The 18386-nt window shown below is 47.7% G+C and overlaps 1 protein-coding gene across 4 annotated transcripts; it reads left to right on the forward strand.

Moving 5' to 3' along the window:
* The first annotated feature begins 1542 nt into the window (after positions 1-1542).
* Positions 1543-15271, forward strand: LOC128592553 (nematocyst expressed protein 3-like). Of its 4 annotated transcripts, XR_008381921.1 has the most exons (5): positions 1543-3211; positions 4690-5882; positions 8356-8465; positions 13166-13307; positions 13652-15271. XR_008381921.1 is itself a non-coding variant. In XM_053600536.1 (2 exons), exon 1 carries the CDS (start codon positions 1785-1787, stop codon positions 2430-2432), a length of 648 nt encoding a protein of 215 aa, XP_053456511.1. In that variant the 5' UTR covers positions 1543-1784; the 3' UTR covers positions 2433-3211; positions 4690-7830. The 4 variants fall into 4 exon arrangements, 1 of the variants encoding a protein (XP_053456511.1); XR_008381919.1 differs by having other exon boundaries at positions 13166-15271; XR_008381920.1 differs by having other exon boundaries at positions 1543-2653; positions 13166-15271.
* Positions 15272-18386: the final 3115 nt, after the last annotated feature.

Below are 18386 nucleotides of genomic sequence, written 5' to 3' on the forward strand. Positions count from 1 at the left end.
ACCAGGTTTTATGATTTTCAAACCTGAGTTTACTTGCTGGGCATACAGAGTGATGGGCCAGTAAAGTTAACTGGGCAGGGGTGCCTCGCCCATCTGTGAGATACACCATCTTCAAACTCATCAGCAGTGAAAGAGGGAGCCTAGCATGGGTCTGTCCTCTGGGAGGTAGGTGGATAATCCTGCCGCCCCCTTCTTTTATAGTTGTCCGAAAGCTTTCTCTTGCTTCCCATACATTTGGACACAGAAACTCTGGGGTTTTTTTGTTTTTTTTGTTTTTTTTTGTAGAGACAGAGTCTCCCTTTATCACCCTCAATAGAGTGCTATGCCATCACAGCTCACAGCAACCTCCAACTCCTGGGCTTGGGCAATTCTCTTGCCTCAGCCTCCTGAGTAGCTGGGACTACAGGAGCCCACCACAATGCCCGGCTATTTTTTTGTTGTTGTTGCAGTTTGGCCAGGGCCTGGTTCGAACCTGCCACCCTCACTCAGTATCTGGGGCCAGCACTTTACCCACTGAGCCACAGGCGCCGCCCCCTCTGCTAACTTTTTAAAAGCAAAGCAGAATAAGCAAACATACATGAACACAAACCATGATAATCACCATTTAGCTTACAGGTCATGGGGGCATTTGGGGGTTTTCTGCTATGAAAGCCCCGCCCCACCATTGTACTATAAATGTACTATATGTACTAAATGTACTATAAATGTACTTAATAAAACAGCATATTTTTTGACCTGCCTTTGGAAGTAGGTGAATTTCTAAGGGTCTAGCTGTGCTTAAGGCTACGGTAGCTTCCAGGGTAGGACTGTTCTTCCACAACTTTGAATTCCCAGTACCCTTTACAGAAAGCAAAGAGTATTTTCTTCTTATTGTTGGAGACATTAGTTATGGATGAAGCACATTCAAAACTCCCCTGCCCCTGCTTTTCACCCAGCCCACGCATTCCCTCCCTATATTCTCATTCTGATCTGGTGAATCAGAGAATAACATATGAGCCTTCCTGGTAACCTTTCCTTCTAGTTGTAGTTTTATTTTTGTGGGGTTTGGGGGTGTGTGTGTGTGTACATTATCTCCATCATTCTCACATGAAAAACTGCTAGAAGGTCGCCTAAGCAAGTTCTTAAGATAGTGAATCTCTTTAATTTTAGGAGTTATTTCATTTCATGCCTTAACGTTTTAGATTATTTTCAGTGTCTCCTTTTCCAGAACTTTTAGGACTGGGAAAGAAAATGAAATGACGTTAAATGAAATCAAAGTACCCTAAGTGATCTGAAATGATTTGATGTCAGGAAGGACTTCCCAGACAGCACCACTTCTCCCTCCTGGGTATGGGGAGTTCAGCAATACGGTGAAAATTCTTTCCTAGACAACGCTTTTCCTTCCCAGCATTTATCAGCCTGAAAACAACTGTCTGGAGAAGGAAGGCTTTCTTGTAAGTCCTACCCTTAACCATGAAAGGGAGAGCCTGCCCTGCACAGGCGGAGCTGGGCTTCTGGAGAGAGTGTCTGGGCAGAGGGCTTCTCTCTCCAGCCTCCCCCAGCTCACTCACTGCAGGCCCAAATCCTGCAAAAGCCAAGCCACGTTCCCTGAGCAGGGAATGCAAACTCAGACCGACAACATTGAACTTCAAAAGATTGCGCACAGGGGAGGAAGGGCTGGGGGTGTCAGCGTGCAGCAAGCCAGAAGGCTGCCTCGTTTATTTTCCTCATTTAGGAAACGTTTCGATTAATACCCCTTTCCCTTCCCTGATTTCGAAAAATAAAAATAAAAAGCGGTCCGGAGAATGAGAACACAGGATGAAGAGGAAAAGGGCGCTCTCGTTCCCTCCCGGCTTCCCTCGCCGGCGTGGAGCAGCTGCCCGGGTTCTTCGTCCCCCCGGAGCGCAGCGAGGGCCGCCGGCGCCCAGGCCTGGAGAAGCTTCAGCATCGCAACGCCTCCAGACCTCCCACTCCCCGCCCCGGCCCGGGTAAACGTCCTCGGTGACCTTTCGAGTTTTCAGTTTAATCAGTGGTATCACTTTGAAGAGGAAAGTCCTCTCGACGCTCCCCGCTGGCAGAGATCCGGGCCGTGCTCCGCCCCTGCACCGCACGGGCCGGGGGCGGCCGCTGCGCTCTGGGGCAGGGCCAGCGCCGGGGCCGCGGCTGGAACGCCCTCCCGCTCCGGCAGCAGCTGCCCCGGGCCCAGGCTGACTGGACCGGGCGCCGCCCGCGGGTCCCCGACCGGTTCCCCGCAGGCTGACCTGCATCCCGGGCCCGCGCACTGCGTGTCCCCGCGGCGGGGGCCAAGGGCGACCGGGCCTGAGCTCACCCCTCCAGGGCCCAGGGCGAGGACGCGGCGTCAGCCGAGCCGGGCTGCCTGGTCCTCTGTGGTCCCGTTTCTTGGCAGCACGTTAGGAACACTGCACCCCTGGAAGAGAACCGCAGAATGTTAAAGTCACAGGCTCCTTGCAGGGCCTCCGCGCGATGCCGCCCTTTTACAGATGAGGAAACTGAGGCCCAACGAGGCAATGACAAAGGCACCAAGCTGCGCTTCTGGGTTTCAAGAGCTGGGACCAGATCCAGCTGGTGTTGGCAGGGTTTAGGCTGTCCTCCAGGGAGCATTTATCACGCATCTGGACACTGCGCTCCATGAACGTGTGGCAGCGAGTTACACGTAGGAGGCAGTGACTGTGGCCGCCCCGGCCTCGGGCACAGAAGCACGTGGGCCTGGGTCTGACGCCCTGCACGACTTGGTGATGTGCCGGACTGAGTTACTGGTTGGATGGCCTTAGTGAGGGAGTTAACCTGTTCATGCCCTCCTTTCCTGGTCTGCAAAACAGTGGTAAAAAAACAGGCTAGGGTCCTGGCATTTAAATAAGATGAGGTACAAATTGCTTAGCACGGTCCCAGCATATGGAAGGCGCTCAAATAAATATTCCTGTGAGGTTTTGGGAAGTAGAAAGTGGCGGGCACGTAGGCGTTCAGGAGACAATCATGAACCTGGTTTCCAGACAGAAGTCATGCGGAACTTGTCAAGAGGCAAGGTGCTTTCCCACGTGCGGCACCTGGGGAGACCCGCACAGCGTTACAGAGCCTGGCTGCCTGGGAGAGGAGGAAATGGCTCTGTTAGTCTTCCCTCCAGCTATTCTTGCCCTGCTACCTCCCTCCAACTCTCCCTGTGACTCATGGTGGCTGCAGAGAGACATCCCAGACATCCGGACCTCTTAGCAGGGTAAAATGTGCTCCGCGAGGTTGTGTAATTTATGTTTTGAATCCCACTTTATCATGGGGGCCTCTCTCTCTTTTCCTGCAGAGGACAGGAAGGAATAGAGTTAAGTGGGTAAAAGGAATGGTGGATAAGGGGCTAACGTGCCAGATTGCTGTAGTCTGGGATCACAGACCAGCAGAGTAAAGACCATCCCGGTGGAGTCGCAGGTGTGAAACCCATAAAGGACAAAATGAGACCAAGTTTCAGAATCCATCAGACACTCATTGCTGAGGGTGAATGCTGTATATGCCGCCAAGCACAGGTTCCCACCTCAGTAGGCAGGGAAAGAGCAAAGGAGGCTGGGGTGCAGGATCCCCAGGCAGCCTCCTGAAGGGACAACACCAGCGCAAGGCCTCGACATGCCCACTGTGGAACAGTCACCTAAAGGTGGTCTCAGATGCTGGGGCAGGGCTGAGATGGCACAGGACAGGAGTCAGAATGAGAAGCTCATGGAGTCATAAGATGCAAACCTTTCAAATAAGAGCTCCTGAGGAGTGGATGAGGAAACGGAAAGAAAACCAGGAAAGAAGTGGCCCAAGCAACCAACAAGGCTGTCCAGGTTGAGAAAGCAGTCAGGAGTGGGGAATGCCACAGAGATGTCCAGCCGATGGCCCCTGGAATGTGTCTGCTGAAGCTGACAATGAGGAAGTCCTTGACAACTTGTGCCTGTTGGTTTCAGTGGGGGTGTGAGGACAGAAACCAAATCATTATAGATCCGAAGCCAAAGGAGTCAGGGAAGGGGAGAGCAGGGTGGTGAGGATGAGCCACCTGTTCAGGAGAGCTGGTCGGGCAGGAGGGGGGAAATTACAGCTGAAAGATGAGGCTGAGTGACTTTTTTGTCACTGTTTCTGTTTTTTTTTTTTGGGGGGGGGTTGTTTTGTTTTGTTTTTGCCATGGAAAACTGGAACACAGTTGTAGGGAAAGAGATATGGAGGGCTCATCAGGGGCAAGCAGCTTGGTGTCCCTGTATAGCCCACTACACCACCATAGTGTGAGTGAGATGAAAGGGAATTCCGGCCTGTTCCTCGACCTTACTTCTTTTCCTTCTACTGTGTGAAAGGAAGAAGTGCACTTGGAAAGTTTAGGAATGGACTTTTGGAGCTGATTAAAACAAGCTTGGTCTGTGTCAGGATGGATCTAGCCATGGCCCCAGTCTTCTCATCAAATCCACTGAATCTGCCCCAATTGCATGTGGAGCTGTGTTTGGTGCTACACGAGTAATGTGAAATAGATACTGGTATTCCCAAGCCTGTCAGGAGAACAGGCAACAAGAACTGAAACCCAGCTCTCACCAGCTAAACCAAAAATAGGACCCAGGGTTTTGGTAAACTGGGTAGACCGGCTTGAGGCCTGGTTAGATTTCAGTGGGTTAAAGGGGGTTGTCAAGTATACTAGGGATAATATTTTGAATTATCAACGTATTTTTCTCTTTTGCCTTTTAGAGTATATGAACTTAGTCTACTCAAAGCATTCGTCTGCCTAAGAAGAAATGAAAATTCTTCTAGATGGCATGCAAAGAGAGAGAAAAGGTAACACTCAGCTGCTGACATTCAGAAGTAGAGTTTCAGAGTAAGGCAGTCGCCATGGAATTCAAGCTCTTACCTTGAAGATGGATATTCCATTACCTTCCTCTTCAGAGGATTGAGGTCTGAGTTTTGGGAGATTATACCTCGGGGGGTTACGTATGGGAGGCCTAGAGAGGGAGAAAGGGGGAGAGGGGATTGTGTAAAGACAGAAGCAACAAAATAAGACAAGAGGCTGGAAGGAAAGATTGTGTCGGGAAAGTATTGAGTAACCGCATGGCAGAGGAAGACCTTATCCCCATACCCCCTCCAGGATTATGAAAGGAAGAGCCTAGTGTTGGTCTGGCAGAGGGAGACTATTATGGACTTGGAAGCTGTGCTAGATCCCCATGTAGCCCAGACTGTATGCAGACCTATCAGCAAGTCTGTGGCCAGCTTACTAGAGGTGACTACTGTAGCAAGGGGACTTAGTGGTGTGGGCTGCCAAGTAGACCCCTGGAACCAACTAGGAGGAAGGTCACAGCCAGAAGTCAGAGAGTCTTTAACAGCTGGAAGAACAGAGAAGAAACTAAGCCAGCCAGGGAGCACCTTTGGGAGCACGGCCTCAGGCTGCCTCAGAGGGAATCCAAGCTCTCCATCCACAGATGTCCACGTCAGAGGCTGGTGGTGCACTCAAGACAGGGGATATGCCCAAGGACCAGTGCAAGGCCAAGTGTTCCCTTCCTCTCAACACCGTAAGGACACATAAGCCGCACACTTCCCTGCCACTTCTATCCAATATACCCTGCAGGGATGATGGTCAAAACATTTAAAAATCTCTACAAGCTCAGGTACTGATGAGTCTGAATGGAGATGTCCCGCTATGTCCAGCCTTAGCCTTTTAGTGGATGTATTATGGGGGGTTTAGGGATAAGTTCCAGGGAAGAGACAATGGAGGGGGCTCAGAGACTTCAGGGCAGAATCTATTTACCATCTGCTCCATGTATCTTTCAGTATTTTACCAACCAAGTCAGCCATCGTGGCATGTGCCTGTTGAATATTGACTGTGGCTCCACACCGTGGGTCCTCCTCTTTTGGGGGAGAGTAGGAGACGAGGGGAGTCATTTGAGAAAGTAAGTATAGTCTCAATGAGGGTATTAGATTAACCAAAATTTAAACCCCTTCTAACTAGTGGATGACTAGATTGGTTACGGACAAACTAGAAAAATCACTTTTTATTGGTACATCCAAGTTGCAGTTTGAGTTGAATTGCCCACCTGTTTGCTCTGTTTTGTGTGAGCTTCACTCCTAGGTAGCTGCAAGCTTCAGTATTACTCAAGGGCAAAGCACCTCTTTCTCAAAAGTGCCAGCAAAATCCCTAGTCAGCTTCTCCTTGGCCTGGCTTTGGTCATGTACCCACCTCTGAACAAACTCTAATTGGCTAAACCTAGATTGCATGGCTATCTCTAGCTTCATAAACTGAAAGTGGAGTGAGGGTGGCTCTCCAAAGGGAAATCAAGATGCTGTTAGCAGAAAATGAAGTAGCAGCTGTTGGGCAGGCAGGTACACAGAGGCACAACACTGTTGCCTTCTGGGGTTTAACTTCTTTTTCTTTTTCTCTTTTTTTTTTATGAGACAGAGTCTTGCTCTGTCACCAAGGCTAGTGTGCAGTGGTGTCATCATAGCTCATTGCAACCTCAAATTCCTGAGCTCAAGCAATCCTCCTGCCTCAGCCCCCTGAGTAGCTGAGACTACAGGTGTGCACCACCCTATCTGGCTAAATTTTTTCTTTTTTACTTTTCATAGAGATAGGGTCTTGCTGATCTCAAACTCATGACCTCAAGTGGTCTCCCCACTTCAGCCTCCCAAAGTGGAGTTTACTTTTTAAAACTCTCAGGGATTATAATATGTCCAAGGTATAAAAGAATTGGCACCTGAGAACTTATCTGTACATAGATCAGTGTAGATAATTGATATTGAAAATAACAAAGTCCAGCTTTTTCCTCTTACCACACTGATTACATTAATTTAAAGGATTAGACACGGGATTATAATCAACTAAATATCCAGTATAGTTTAAAGCTTAGTTCAATCCACAAATAGCTCTCTTTAGGAAATGTTCAGTCTCTCCTTCCCTGACATGAGGATAACAAACATTTTTCTTTTTCTTTTTTTTAAATTTTTTTAATTAAATCAAATTAATATGAGAGTACAATTTTTAGGCTACGTTGTTCTCACTTCCAGGGTAAAGTTCCATTTGTAGAAGAGCCCCTCTCCCAGGGGGCGTGTTATCCACCCCCACAACATGCACATTGGGTGAGATCCCGCCTCCTGCCCTCCCTCCTTCTGCCAAACGTCCTCCCCCTTAAACATTTTACTTTTTCTCTGTGTATTATTTTCGCTTTTTAAATAATCACTCTCAGTCTGGGTAAGAGAAAGACTCCTCTACAAAAAATTGAAAAATTAGCCAACATGGTGGTGTGTGCCTATAGTCCCAGCTGCTCAGGAGGCTAAGGCAGGCAGATAACTTGAGCCCAGGAGTTGGAGGTTGCAGTGAGCTATGATGACGCCACTGCACACTAGCCCTAGAGACAGAGCAAGACCCTGTCTCCAAAAAAAATCACCTTCTCCAAAACTTACAAGAAACCAAATAATCTTCGCCTATATTTTTTTAAAAAGCTCTTTGTAACAAACAAATGTTTAATTATTATTCCAGGTACAAAGAGATGATAAAGGCAACATCAGCTTTCTTTACAGACTCCAATTTTCAAAACCATAAAACTTCAACATAATTGTTGCGTGACCCGAGACGCGAACGAGCAGCAGCTTTGCTGTAGGTGTGAACTCGCTCCTGTAATTATTAAGTCAAGAAACAGACTATACACCGTGGGATGGCATATAGCAAAGTTCTTTATTCCAAGTTTAAGTTTTATACTCTTCCAGTCACGTACACACCTAATCCATTATCTATTAGCTGAATTTTAACTTGAAAGGAAATATTTATCATATCAATGTAACCACTAGTGTAGTAAATCCCTTCCTCTAAACAGTGACTAGTTTTCCGAGCAGGGCACAAAGACGAAAACAGCTATAGGGGAACAGAGTTCATAGAAGAATATCTTCAAGCATTCACTCGGTTTACTCAGTATGAAGTAACGACTGTGACCTTCCTTCAGGGCAGAGCACCTATAGACCTCTGACAATATGTTGTTAACATATGTCAACCCTCTGGCCCGTATCTCTGAGGAAGGGCGGCATGCCCTTGGATCTCAGGCTTCACAGGGTGTACTGCTTCAGAGAAAAGGCCTAAGGAATTTTTACAATTCCAAAAAAACCTAACTCTGTGAGTAACCCAGGGGGGTCCAAGCGTCTTAAGCCTCTGGAAGAAAAGCATGTCATTTTAAACTCACACTGAATTTACTTTGCATGCTTGATGTAGGATAAATTTATTTCTAAGGAAATATTTAAGTTCTAAGAAAAGGAAACATAATCATCGATTTTACTTTTAAATGTAGGAAAGAGTATGTCTTTTGGAAAGAGTATCATTCCAGAAGGGATATCTTGAAATTCATGATCTATAAAACTTAATACATGAAACCTTTTTAGGAAAAACTGTCGTTCATCACAATAAGGGGAAGTAAACTCATCACACCCTGGCATCTGAGGCGCACAGTTAGTTCAGCAGGGGCTGGAGGCCTCTGCATGAGGAATCCCAGGTATGTGTGTACTCATCAAATATTTATCGCACCTCTCATAGCTTCTCTGCACTGTGCTGAGCACTGGGGTGTGAGTACAAGGAAAACAGAGCTTCATTCTGTGGCCGGAGGGCACACTGAGGGCTCGTGGGGGAACAGGCCATGTCTCAGTGGGGTGACAGTTCAGGGGCTGGCCAGGATGATGAGTTGCCTAAAGTACTTGCAGAAAGCAGATCGCTGTGGCTAATATGGAGGAGGTTTAGACATCTTTAGCAGTCCTGAGGTGGCTGGTCTCTGTGAAGCTGAGAAATAAATGCTCCTGGTTTTTCCAACACCTCAGTATGTGTGTTCTGGCACTGGCTTTCAAGGCCATGAGCGTCCATTCAGCACTTGTCCATTCAATGGTCCAGGTGCTGCTCAAGCAAAACAGGCTAAAATCTCAAGGAACTCCTTCCGGAGGAAGAGAGGAGGACAGATGATACATCTAAATGCTGCTAAATGCTATGGAGAGAAAGAAGGGAGAGAATGGGAGGACAGGGTATGTAGAATGGAGGTTCCATAATATTAAACAAGGCCTTTAAGTAGTCTAAGACTGTAAGGAATCTGAAGACTCAGATCCCTAGCTGGTGATGGATTAGGAGCCCTGCAAAGAGACTGTCCACAGTCTGGGGCAGTTAATGCCTGGGGAGGAAATGGAGTCCTTTATTCTTGGAATGAGGGGAAGGTTGGTTTAGATGTAGGCAGGTCCCCAGGCAACGTCTGCTGGGGGAGAAGAGCATCTAGCTCCCCAAGGAGGGAGGGCCAGGATGGAAAGTCAAGGCCAAGCCTGGGCGCTGGCCCTTGCTAAAGCCTGGAGAGTCAATTAAGAAGGAGGGTAGATGCCACGTCACTGGAGTGGGCTAGGAGGAGAGGCACACAAAATAAGCTTCACCTTCAGTGGACACCAAGCCACAGCTCAGAGGGGAGTGAAGAGAGCCCTGGGTCAGGTATAGACCTTTAGTCTAGAACAGAGAGTTGTTGTGGGGTGATCAGATTCAGTGGCTTTGAAGATCAAGTCAATGAATTTGTGATTTTCTGAGATCTACTGACACTGGCTAAGGTGTCTCTTCACAGTCGCCAGGACTTGCTTCTGTCTTCTGTATGAGCACCATAGTTCTTTTAACCATGAGCCCAGTAACACCGAAACAGCTTGTAGGTTCATTAGGAGGGCAGCTAGGGGTGGGAAAGAGGGTGGAATAGCGAGGAATCCACGGTCTTTCGTGCCCGGAGTATAATTATCAGAGGAAATCAAGCAGAAAGAGACATAAACCCCTGGGGAGGAGAACAGTATGTATAGTAAACAGTGACCGGCACGCTGTGCCCTGGAGTGAACACCGGGGTCAGAACAACATGTCATGTTGCCACTTTGCTCATGGGATTTGGATCAGAAAGAACGTGAGATTTGGACTTCACTCTGAGTTTGGCTCTTAACCCTGTCATCTGTTGGGTGTGTGGCTCTGGTTCAGTTTCTCAACCCTGTGAGCCCCTGTTTCTTCATCTCACAGTGGAATGTACACTCTGGAGTCTGCACTAGGACGCAGTCGTGTCTATTGAACTCATAGAGAAACCCTGCAGGGGGTTGGAGAATCTCCTTCTCTTAAGGAAATGCAAAAAGCAAAGCACAGTGGGCCCAGCCAACGGCAAAGTGTCCATGTAGGGGAAGGGGTAGAGGAAAGGGGTGGTTTTGAGCACACTGTGGTAAACAGTGGTTGGAATCCAGGTGTGGTTCCTGGGCAGAGCAGTCACCAAAAGCTAAAAGAGTTGATTCCTTTCTTTTCTTTCTTTCTTTTTTTTTTTTTTTTTGAGACAGAGTCTCACTGTGTCACCCTTGGTAGAGTGCTGTGCCATCACAACTCACAGCAACCTCAAACTCCTGGGCTTAAGCGATTCTCTTTTGCCTCAAACTCCCAAGTAGCTGGGACCACAGGCACCTGCCACAACACCTGGCTACTTTTTGTTGCAGTTGTCATTGTAGTTTAGCTGGCCCAGGCCAGGTTTGAACCCACCAGCTTCAGTATATGTGGTTGGCGCCCTAACCACTGAGCAACAGGTGCCGAGCTGAATTGTTTCTTAATACTCTGAAAGACACTTTTGGTCAGAGTCACTATGATGAGACCCTAATAAATGAGCATAACAGGAGAGAAAAGCATCTTATCCACTTGACATTCCACAGGGACGCTTTCAGGGTGAGACGGCAGAGCAGGGACAGGCACAGAGCCTGGTGTCTGGGCACTGATTTGTTGGTGAGCACCTGTAAGACCCTCTGGCCCAGGCACTCCTGAAAATACAGGGTGGAAGGCACTTTTCTAGGAGCTATGTTCTAAATAAGGCATGGCAGTGATAAATATTTGTATTAACAATGTTCACGTGGCTTCATTTGCCCACTGCTGGCGTATTAGTCAGGGTTCTCCAGAGAAACAGAACCAATGGGATAGATCTATACAGATATATAAAGGAGATTTATTCCAGGAACTGGCTCACAAAAATGTGAAAGTTAAGAAGTTATGCCATCTGCAAACTGGAGAGCCAGGAATGCCAGTGGTGTGGTTCAGTCTGAGTCCAAAGGGCTCAGAACCAGGGGAGCTAATGGTGTAACTTCCAGTCGAGGCCCAGGACCTGAGAACCTGGTCGATCCCTGGAGCTAGTCCCAGAGTTGGAAGGCCTGAGAACCTAGAGTTCTGATGCCAGGGGCAGGAACAGATGATATCCCAGCCCCAGAAGGGGCAGCAATTTCACTCTCCCTCCTCCTTTCTGCTCTTCCCAGACCCTCAGTGAATGGATGGTGCCACCCACATTGGTGAGCATGGTTATTCCTTACTGGGCCTACTGATTAAAATGCTGATCTCTTCCAGAGACACCAACGGACCCATCCAGAAATAATGCTTCACCAGCTACCCAGGCGTCCCTTAACTCAGTCAAGTTGCTACATAAAATTAACTGCCACCATGGTGAGGGAAGCTTGGTCAATACCCACCCTGGGTAATCAAACAAGATGTTCCCAGGCCTGAGCCTGGACGTGGCAAATACACAGTAAATGTCAGATTTCCTCAGAAGCCACCCAAGGAACTCACATTTGACCCTTTGGGGAATGCTCAGGACATCCCCTGGTGTGTTTGGCACTGAACAGCATTCCCATGGCAAATGCTTTTAATCAAAAAGCCACCACATACCTTTGAGCACCTGCTGCATGAGAGGAAGGGGCACAAACTAAGAGGAGTTTGAATTCTCTTCTCAGTACATCAAAGTTTACAACATGCTTGGATATGAATTTTTCTCACTTTAGTCCTCATGACAGCCTAATGATGTGGGGGCCCCAAATATAGATGAGAATATTGCATTTCAAAGAGGTGAAGTAATTTGTCCATAACAACCCAGCTAGTAAGGGGTGTAACTGGACTCAAACCTGGTCTCTCTCTTTCCATTCAAGTCTCTTGGGGAATTGAGACCAACACAAATGAAGTAATGACGGGGGGTGGGGGACCAGCACACCCTAAAACCTGTGGTTCTTAAAGTGCCGGGGAGAAAGACAGATCTCTGTGGCTGGACGCCCAGAAGAAGTCAACTGGGACCCACACCAGGTGGAACCAGAGGCTGAGGGTGCTGCTGAGGAAGGGGTGTTGAGAAGGAGGCAGGTGCCCAGTGGGGCCTCCCCAGATGCCCCTGGAAGTAGCACCCACTTTTCCCATTTTGCAGAGAATTTCTACCAATGTTTCTCAAAGACATTGCAACTCACTACCCCCAAGTCTCTGAAAGTCAAAACAGGGCTTTCCTCCCAAATCACTGTCTGGACTATCCAAATCACTTTCAGTGATTTATGGGCCAGACACTGTACTAGCCTCTCTCACTACTCATGATGTCTTATTATTTTTAGAGACAGGATCTCCCTCTGTTGTCCAGGCTGGAGTGCAGGGGCATCAGCATAGCACAGCAACCTCAAACATGTGGACTGAGGCGATTTTCTGCACTACATGCGTGTGCTACCACACTCGACTATTTTTTAAACTTTTTGTAGAGATGGAGTCCAGCTGTGTTGCTCAGACTAGTCTTGAACTCCTGGCCTCAAGTGATCCTCTTGCCTCATCCTCCCTGCTGGGATTACGGGCAGGATCTGGCCCATGATCTTTTATTATATTCACTGCAATATAATTTGGAAAATGATACCATTCTCACTTTGACATGTTCAGAGAGGCAAAGTAAACTTAGCCTATGATATATGACTAATAAGGATTTGAATCTGGGTCTGACCTCAGAGTACCTTCTAACATACTACCATTTATGGCCTATGGAATTTAAGTGGAATTGAGAGATGACCAACGAACACAGCTTAATTGAAAGTAAAATTCTTAATTCTACTTTTTTATTCATTCAAGTTCACAAACAGTATGATTTTCGAACTGCCAGCTCAGAAGAGTTCCTAAATGACTGATGTATACTCAGAATTCACTGAATCCCCACAACTGGAAGTCGCCACTGGGGAGGATGGTGCCAGAGGCCCTGTGTGGAGCTGAGCGACTCCACGTGTGAACTTTCATTGCTGACAGTGCCCTGTCAAAAATGTGGCCCATCTTGCACCGGATTGAGCTGAACAGGAGATTCAGTCAAACCTGCCTGATTTCCTCAAATTCTGTTTAACACAAGTGCCAAAGTTTGACACATTCTAACCACTTTGCCGTCTTTGGCAGCTCCAACTTTGACAAGAGAGTAGGCATGTCTCCCCCTTGACAGGAACGATGTGTGAAATGAACGACCTTAGGTGCTGTATTGATTCTTGACAGTTCTTCAGAAGAAAGCACTTCCTGCCTGTTCTGCTCAATCCTGGTGCAGGTGAGTCACCCCATTGCCAGCCACGCAAGTATTTTAAGAAACAGGAAATCTAAGCTGAAACCAGCAGAGAAAGATGAGGGATGGATTATCGCCATTAGCTTTGATGGTGTCTTGTTGTCATGGTGCTAGGAAAATCACTATCATTTAGAGTCCCACTCACCAGCTGTTTTGCTAGAATTTTTGCCATGGGAGGCTGGTGGCCACCCAACACAGGCGTGGGACACCGGTGTGCACACATGCATGCACCTCCATCAGGCTCCCACTCTAGAGGGCTCACGTTGGGTGTCTGGGTCGTGGTTGACAGACTGTACCATATGTATCACGACCCCATTTCCCTGGATCAGCTTGCAGGGAGCCAGCATGAATCTGCCAGTCACCCACCTCATGTGACATCCCTGGAAACTTTGGAACAGAGTCAGTGACTGCATGAAGCCACCTCGCTCTCTGCTCCCAGCTTCAGCGTTTGGCTCTGAGAAATGCCAGTGTTGCCCGTCTCTTGAACATTGTTTCAAAGTTCAGGTCTTCTGTCATTCTGGGGGCAGAGGGGACTTCGAGGTCTGCCAGGAGTTGGGGGGTGGGAGTCGAGGAATGCTGCCCAAGAGCAATGACTAGAACCCGCTGGTGGGCTGCATCCCACAGCTGGCATTGCTGGGAAGACAACCTCCTGCATCTCCACGACAGAGCTCCCTGTATGCGCCCTGAAGGGGGGGAGCTACGGGCGCCAGCTCTAAATGGGAAAGCAGGTTGTCCGCTTTCCCAGACGGTCACGGTCCCCTAGGGAGAAGCCATCAGACTGCATGGGGCCCCCAGACCTCATATCGGGCTGCCTCCCTCGCACCCCTCCCCTGCTCTTCTCTCAGCTGCCCTTACCTGGGGGACTGCAACGGTGGAGGGGGTATAAACTGGGGGGCTACTTTTCTATCTAGCATTTCCTGAGTCCCCTTAATTAAACCTTTATATGAAGTGAAAAACAAACAAGCTCCATTCCCGGCCACTGTGTCCGCTCCCCCAGATTCTGACTCAAGGGCTAGGAGCACACTTGCATTCAAGTAAGTCAATTTGCAGGTGTTCCCGGACCATGGTTTAGAAAACACTGGGGCAGAAACAAGGCAGCAAGCACGTGGGATACAGCTGGTGTGAGCAGTAATTCATCTAGCTTCTGAAAATGTTATCAGGGGCTGGCTTGTGCCCCCCCAAATCCATATGCTCTAACTCTCAGTACCTCAGAATGTGACATACGTGGACATAAAGCCTTTAAAGGGGTCATTAAGTTAAATGAGGTGATTGGGGTGGACCCCAATCCAGTGTAGCTGGTGTCCTTAGAGGAAGAACATATTAAGATGCAAACGTATATGAAGGGAAGAATGCGTGAATCCAGAGGGAGAAGACGGCCAGCTGAAAGCCCAAGAGAGGCTTCAGGGGAAAAGCAGCCCTGCGGACGGTGTGATCACAGACTTCCAGCCTCCAGAACTGAGGGAAAGTGAATTTCTGCTACTTAAGCTGCCCAGTCTGTGATATTTTATATGGTAGCCTGGGGTGACTCATAAGAACAGAAGCCTGATGTCACTTAGTAGGGATCTCAGAGGGTCGCATTGATTCAGCATAGTCTGTAAACAAAGCTGGTTTATGAACCGAAGGACAGCAGCTCCAGACCTGGAAGGGCAGAGGCTATGGGATGTGCACGGCAGCACAGCTTCTGCGGTCAGACGTCCCTGTGTTCAAAGACCAGAACTTTCTTCCCTGGCTCACAACCTGGAGGACTTTAGACCAGATAGCTATTACTACTTTATTTGACAAATATGTATATAGTACTTATTATGTGCCAGAATATTCTAAGCACTGAAAAAATATCAGCTCCTGGGGCAGCGCCTGTGGCTCAAGGGAGTAGGGTGCCAGCACCATATGCTGGAGGTGGCGGGTTCAAACCCAGCCCCGGCCAAAAACTGGAAAAAAAAAAAATTAGCTCCTTTTTTTTTTTTTTTTTGTAGAGACAGAGTCTCACTTTATGGCCCTCAGTAGAGTGCCGTGGCCTCACATAGCTCACAGCAACCTCCAACTCCTGGGCTTAAGTGATTCTCTTGCCTCAGCCTCCCGAGTAGCTGGGACTACAGGTGCCCGCCACAACGCCCAGCTGTTTTTTGGTTGCAGTTTGGCTGGGGCCGGGTTTGAACCCGCCACCCTTGGTATATGGGGCCGGCGCCTTACTGACTGAGCCACAGGCGCCGCCCAAAATTAGCTCCTTTAACACACATTACCATCCTATAATATATACACTGAAGACCCACAATCTCTTACTCAAACCCTTGGGACCACTGGTGTTTGGTGTGTCAGAATTTGGGGATTTCAGAAAGGTCATACGGCGTCTTCCCCTTGTGTCTGGGTGTGTGGAGTTAAGCCTGCAGAATGTGTTTGGACTACAAATTCTGCATCCTGCAACTTCTGCCACAGGGCCCTGTTAGCAAACACACGAATGTCTCTATAGTGAAGTGTATGTTACATAAATAAAGACTAGAAATAGCCTCAGGTCAACTCAGTACATGTTTTTGATTCAAATAGACTTGTTTCAGGTCAGTTTTTGCTGCCGCATGATTTATAAATACTATTTTTGGTACTTGTTGGTATTTGGAGCCTTTTGACTTTTTTTTTGAGACAGAGTCTTACTCTGTTGCCCAGGCTAGAGTGCCATGGCATCAGCCTAGCTCACAGCAACCTCAGACTCCTGGGTTTAAGTGATCCTTCTGCTTCAGCCTCCCACATAGCTAGTTCTATAGGCACCCTCCATGATGCCCAGCATTTTTTTCTACTTTTAGTAGAGATGGGGGATCTCAATTTGCTCAGGCTAGTCTCAAACTCCTGAGCTCAAATGATCCTCTCACGTGGGCCTCCCAGAGTGCTAGAATTATAGGTGTGAGCCACTGCCCAACCAGGAGCTTTTCTTTTTTTTTTTTTTTTGTAGAGACAGAGTCTCACTGTACTGCCCTCGGGTAGAGTGCCATGACATCACATGGCTCACAGCAACCTCTAACTCCTGGGCTCAGGTGATTCTCCTGCCTCAGCCTCCCAAGCAGCAGGGACTACAGGCACCCGCCACAACGCCCAGCTATTTTTTTGTTGTAATTTGGCCAGGGCTGGGTTTGAACCCACCACCCTCGGCATATGGGGTCGGCACGCTACTCATTGAGCCACAGGCGCTGCCCTCCAACCGGGAGCTTTTAAGGTTTCAGAATTATGAGCCTATATTATCTCCATCTTACAGATGAAGAAACTGGGCCACAGGATGGTTAAACAACTCACCCACATTCACTAACTCATGGGAGATGAGGTTGGCTACCAACCCAGGCCATGTGGCTCTAAAGTCCATACTCTTCATATTCAGCTGGCTGTGCCCCAGCATAATGCCTGCTTCCCTGGGCCTGACCCCCAGCAGAATGCAGATGACACCAAGCTTGCAGACTTGCTGTGAGGACTGGATACAAAGTAGGTGGACTCCTATCATGGGTTGAACTGCGTCCCTTAACATTTGTATGTAGAAGTCCTAACCTCAGTATCTCACAATATAACTTTATGTGGAAATAGGGTCATTGCAGATATAATTAGTTAAGACAAAGTCATCAGGGTGGGTCTTAATCCAGTAAGATGAGGAGAAATTGGGAGCAGAGACAGGCATGCACACAGGGAGAATCCAAGGAGAACATGAAGGCGAAGCTCAGGGTCATGCTTCTGCAAGCTAAGGAATGCCACGATCGCCAGCAAAGTGCCAGAGGCTAGGCAAGAAGGGCATGGAACAGATCCTTCCCTCACAGCCCTCCCAGAAACTACCCTTGCTGACACCTTGATCTGGACTTCTACCCTCCAGAATGTGAGATGGAACTTCCCTGTTGGTCATACCACCCTGTTTGTGGCATTGTGGCACAGCAGCCCTAGAAGACTAAAGTAATACCCAGCACTGATACCGAGCGGGAGATCAGTAGGTGGTAGTTGATCATACTCATTACAGTATCGGAAAATTAAGTTCACGAACTGGCTACTGTGGGCTTATGTTGGCAGAACTATACAAACAACTTGATAAGGTTTCATAACCTTTGTACATCAGTATCTCATAATTCTATTCATGTCAACATGTGGCAGTGTCTTGATGAGTGGTGTTCATTGTTGTTGCATGTTTTTGTATGTTTTGTTGCAAGTATGTCAGAGCTTGAATTAGAGCAACAAGCATTCACAAATTTCTTTTTATTTATTTATTTTTTTGAATTAAATTTCTTTTTAAACTTGGCAGGAATGGAAGTGAAATCAGGGACATGTTAGTTAACATTTATGGGGATAATTCCATGAAGAAAACAGTGGTGTACAAATGGATTAAACATTTTTCTCAGAGGACAGAAAGTATCAATGTTGAAAAGAGGTTAAAAAAGAGGTTCAGGGCGGCGCCTGTGGCTCAGTGAGTAGGGCACCGGCCCCATATGCCAAGGGTGGCAGGTTCAAACCCAGCCCTGGCCAAACTAACAAAAAAGTAGCCAGGCGTTATGGCAGATGCCTGTAGTCCCAGCTGCTCGGGAGGCTGAGGCAAGAGAATCGCGTAAGCCCAAGAGTTAGAAGTTGCTGTGAGCCGTGTGACGCCGCAGCACTCTACCCGAGGGCAGTACAGTGAGACTCTTGTCTCTACAAAAAAAAAAAAAGAAAAGAAAAGAGGTTCAAAACAGTTGAAATGTTTCAAAATGTTGAAAACAGCGACAAGCAAAACTGATGAAAACATTGTAAAAATAATTATCAAATTGTATGTCAAAAGTCATTGGCTGACTGTGAGAAGTATAGCAGACAAAGTAAACATTCATAGAAAAACAGTGGAAGATCTTAACTGAAAACCTTGGCCAACAACTCATTGATCTTGCATCACAACAATGCACCAGCTCACGTGGCACTGTCTGTGAGGGAGTTTTTAGCCAATAAACATATAACTGTATTGGAATACTCTCCCTACTCACCTGGTCTGGCCCCCAATAACTTCTTTCTTTATCTGAAGACAAGGGAAGTATTAAAAGGAAGACATTTTGGTGATGTTCAGCACATTAAGGGTAATAC

The sequence above is a fragment of the Nycticebus coucang genome, chromosome 8 (genome assembly GCF_027406575.1).
Source record: "Nycticebus coucang isolate mNycCou1 chromosome 8, mNycCou1.pri, whole genome shotgun sequence".
Taxonomy (NCBI): Eukaryota; Metazoa; Chordata; class Mammalia; order Primates; family Lorisidae; genus Nycticebus; species Nycticebus coucang.

Coding starts and splice junctions, on each gene's coding strand:
- LOC128592553 (XM_053600536.1), top strand. CDS start 1,785: ATGAGAACACAGGATGAAGAGGAAAAGGGCGCTCTCGTTCCCTCCCGG.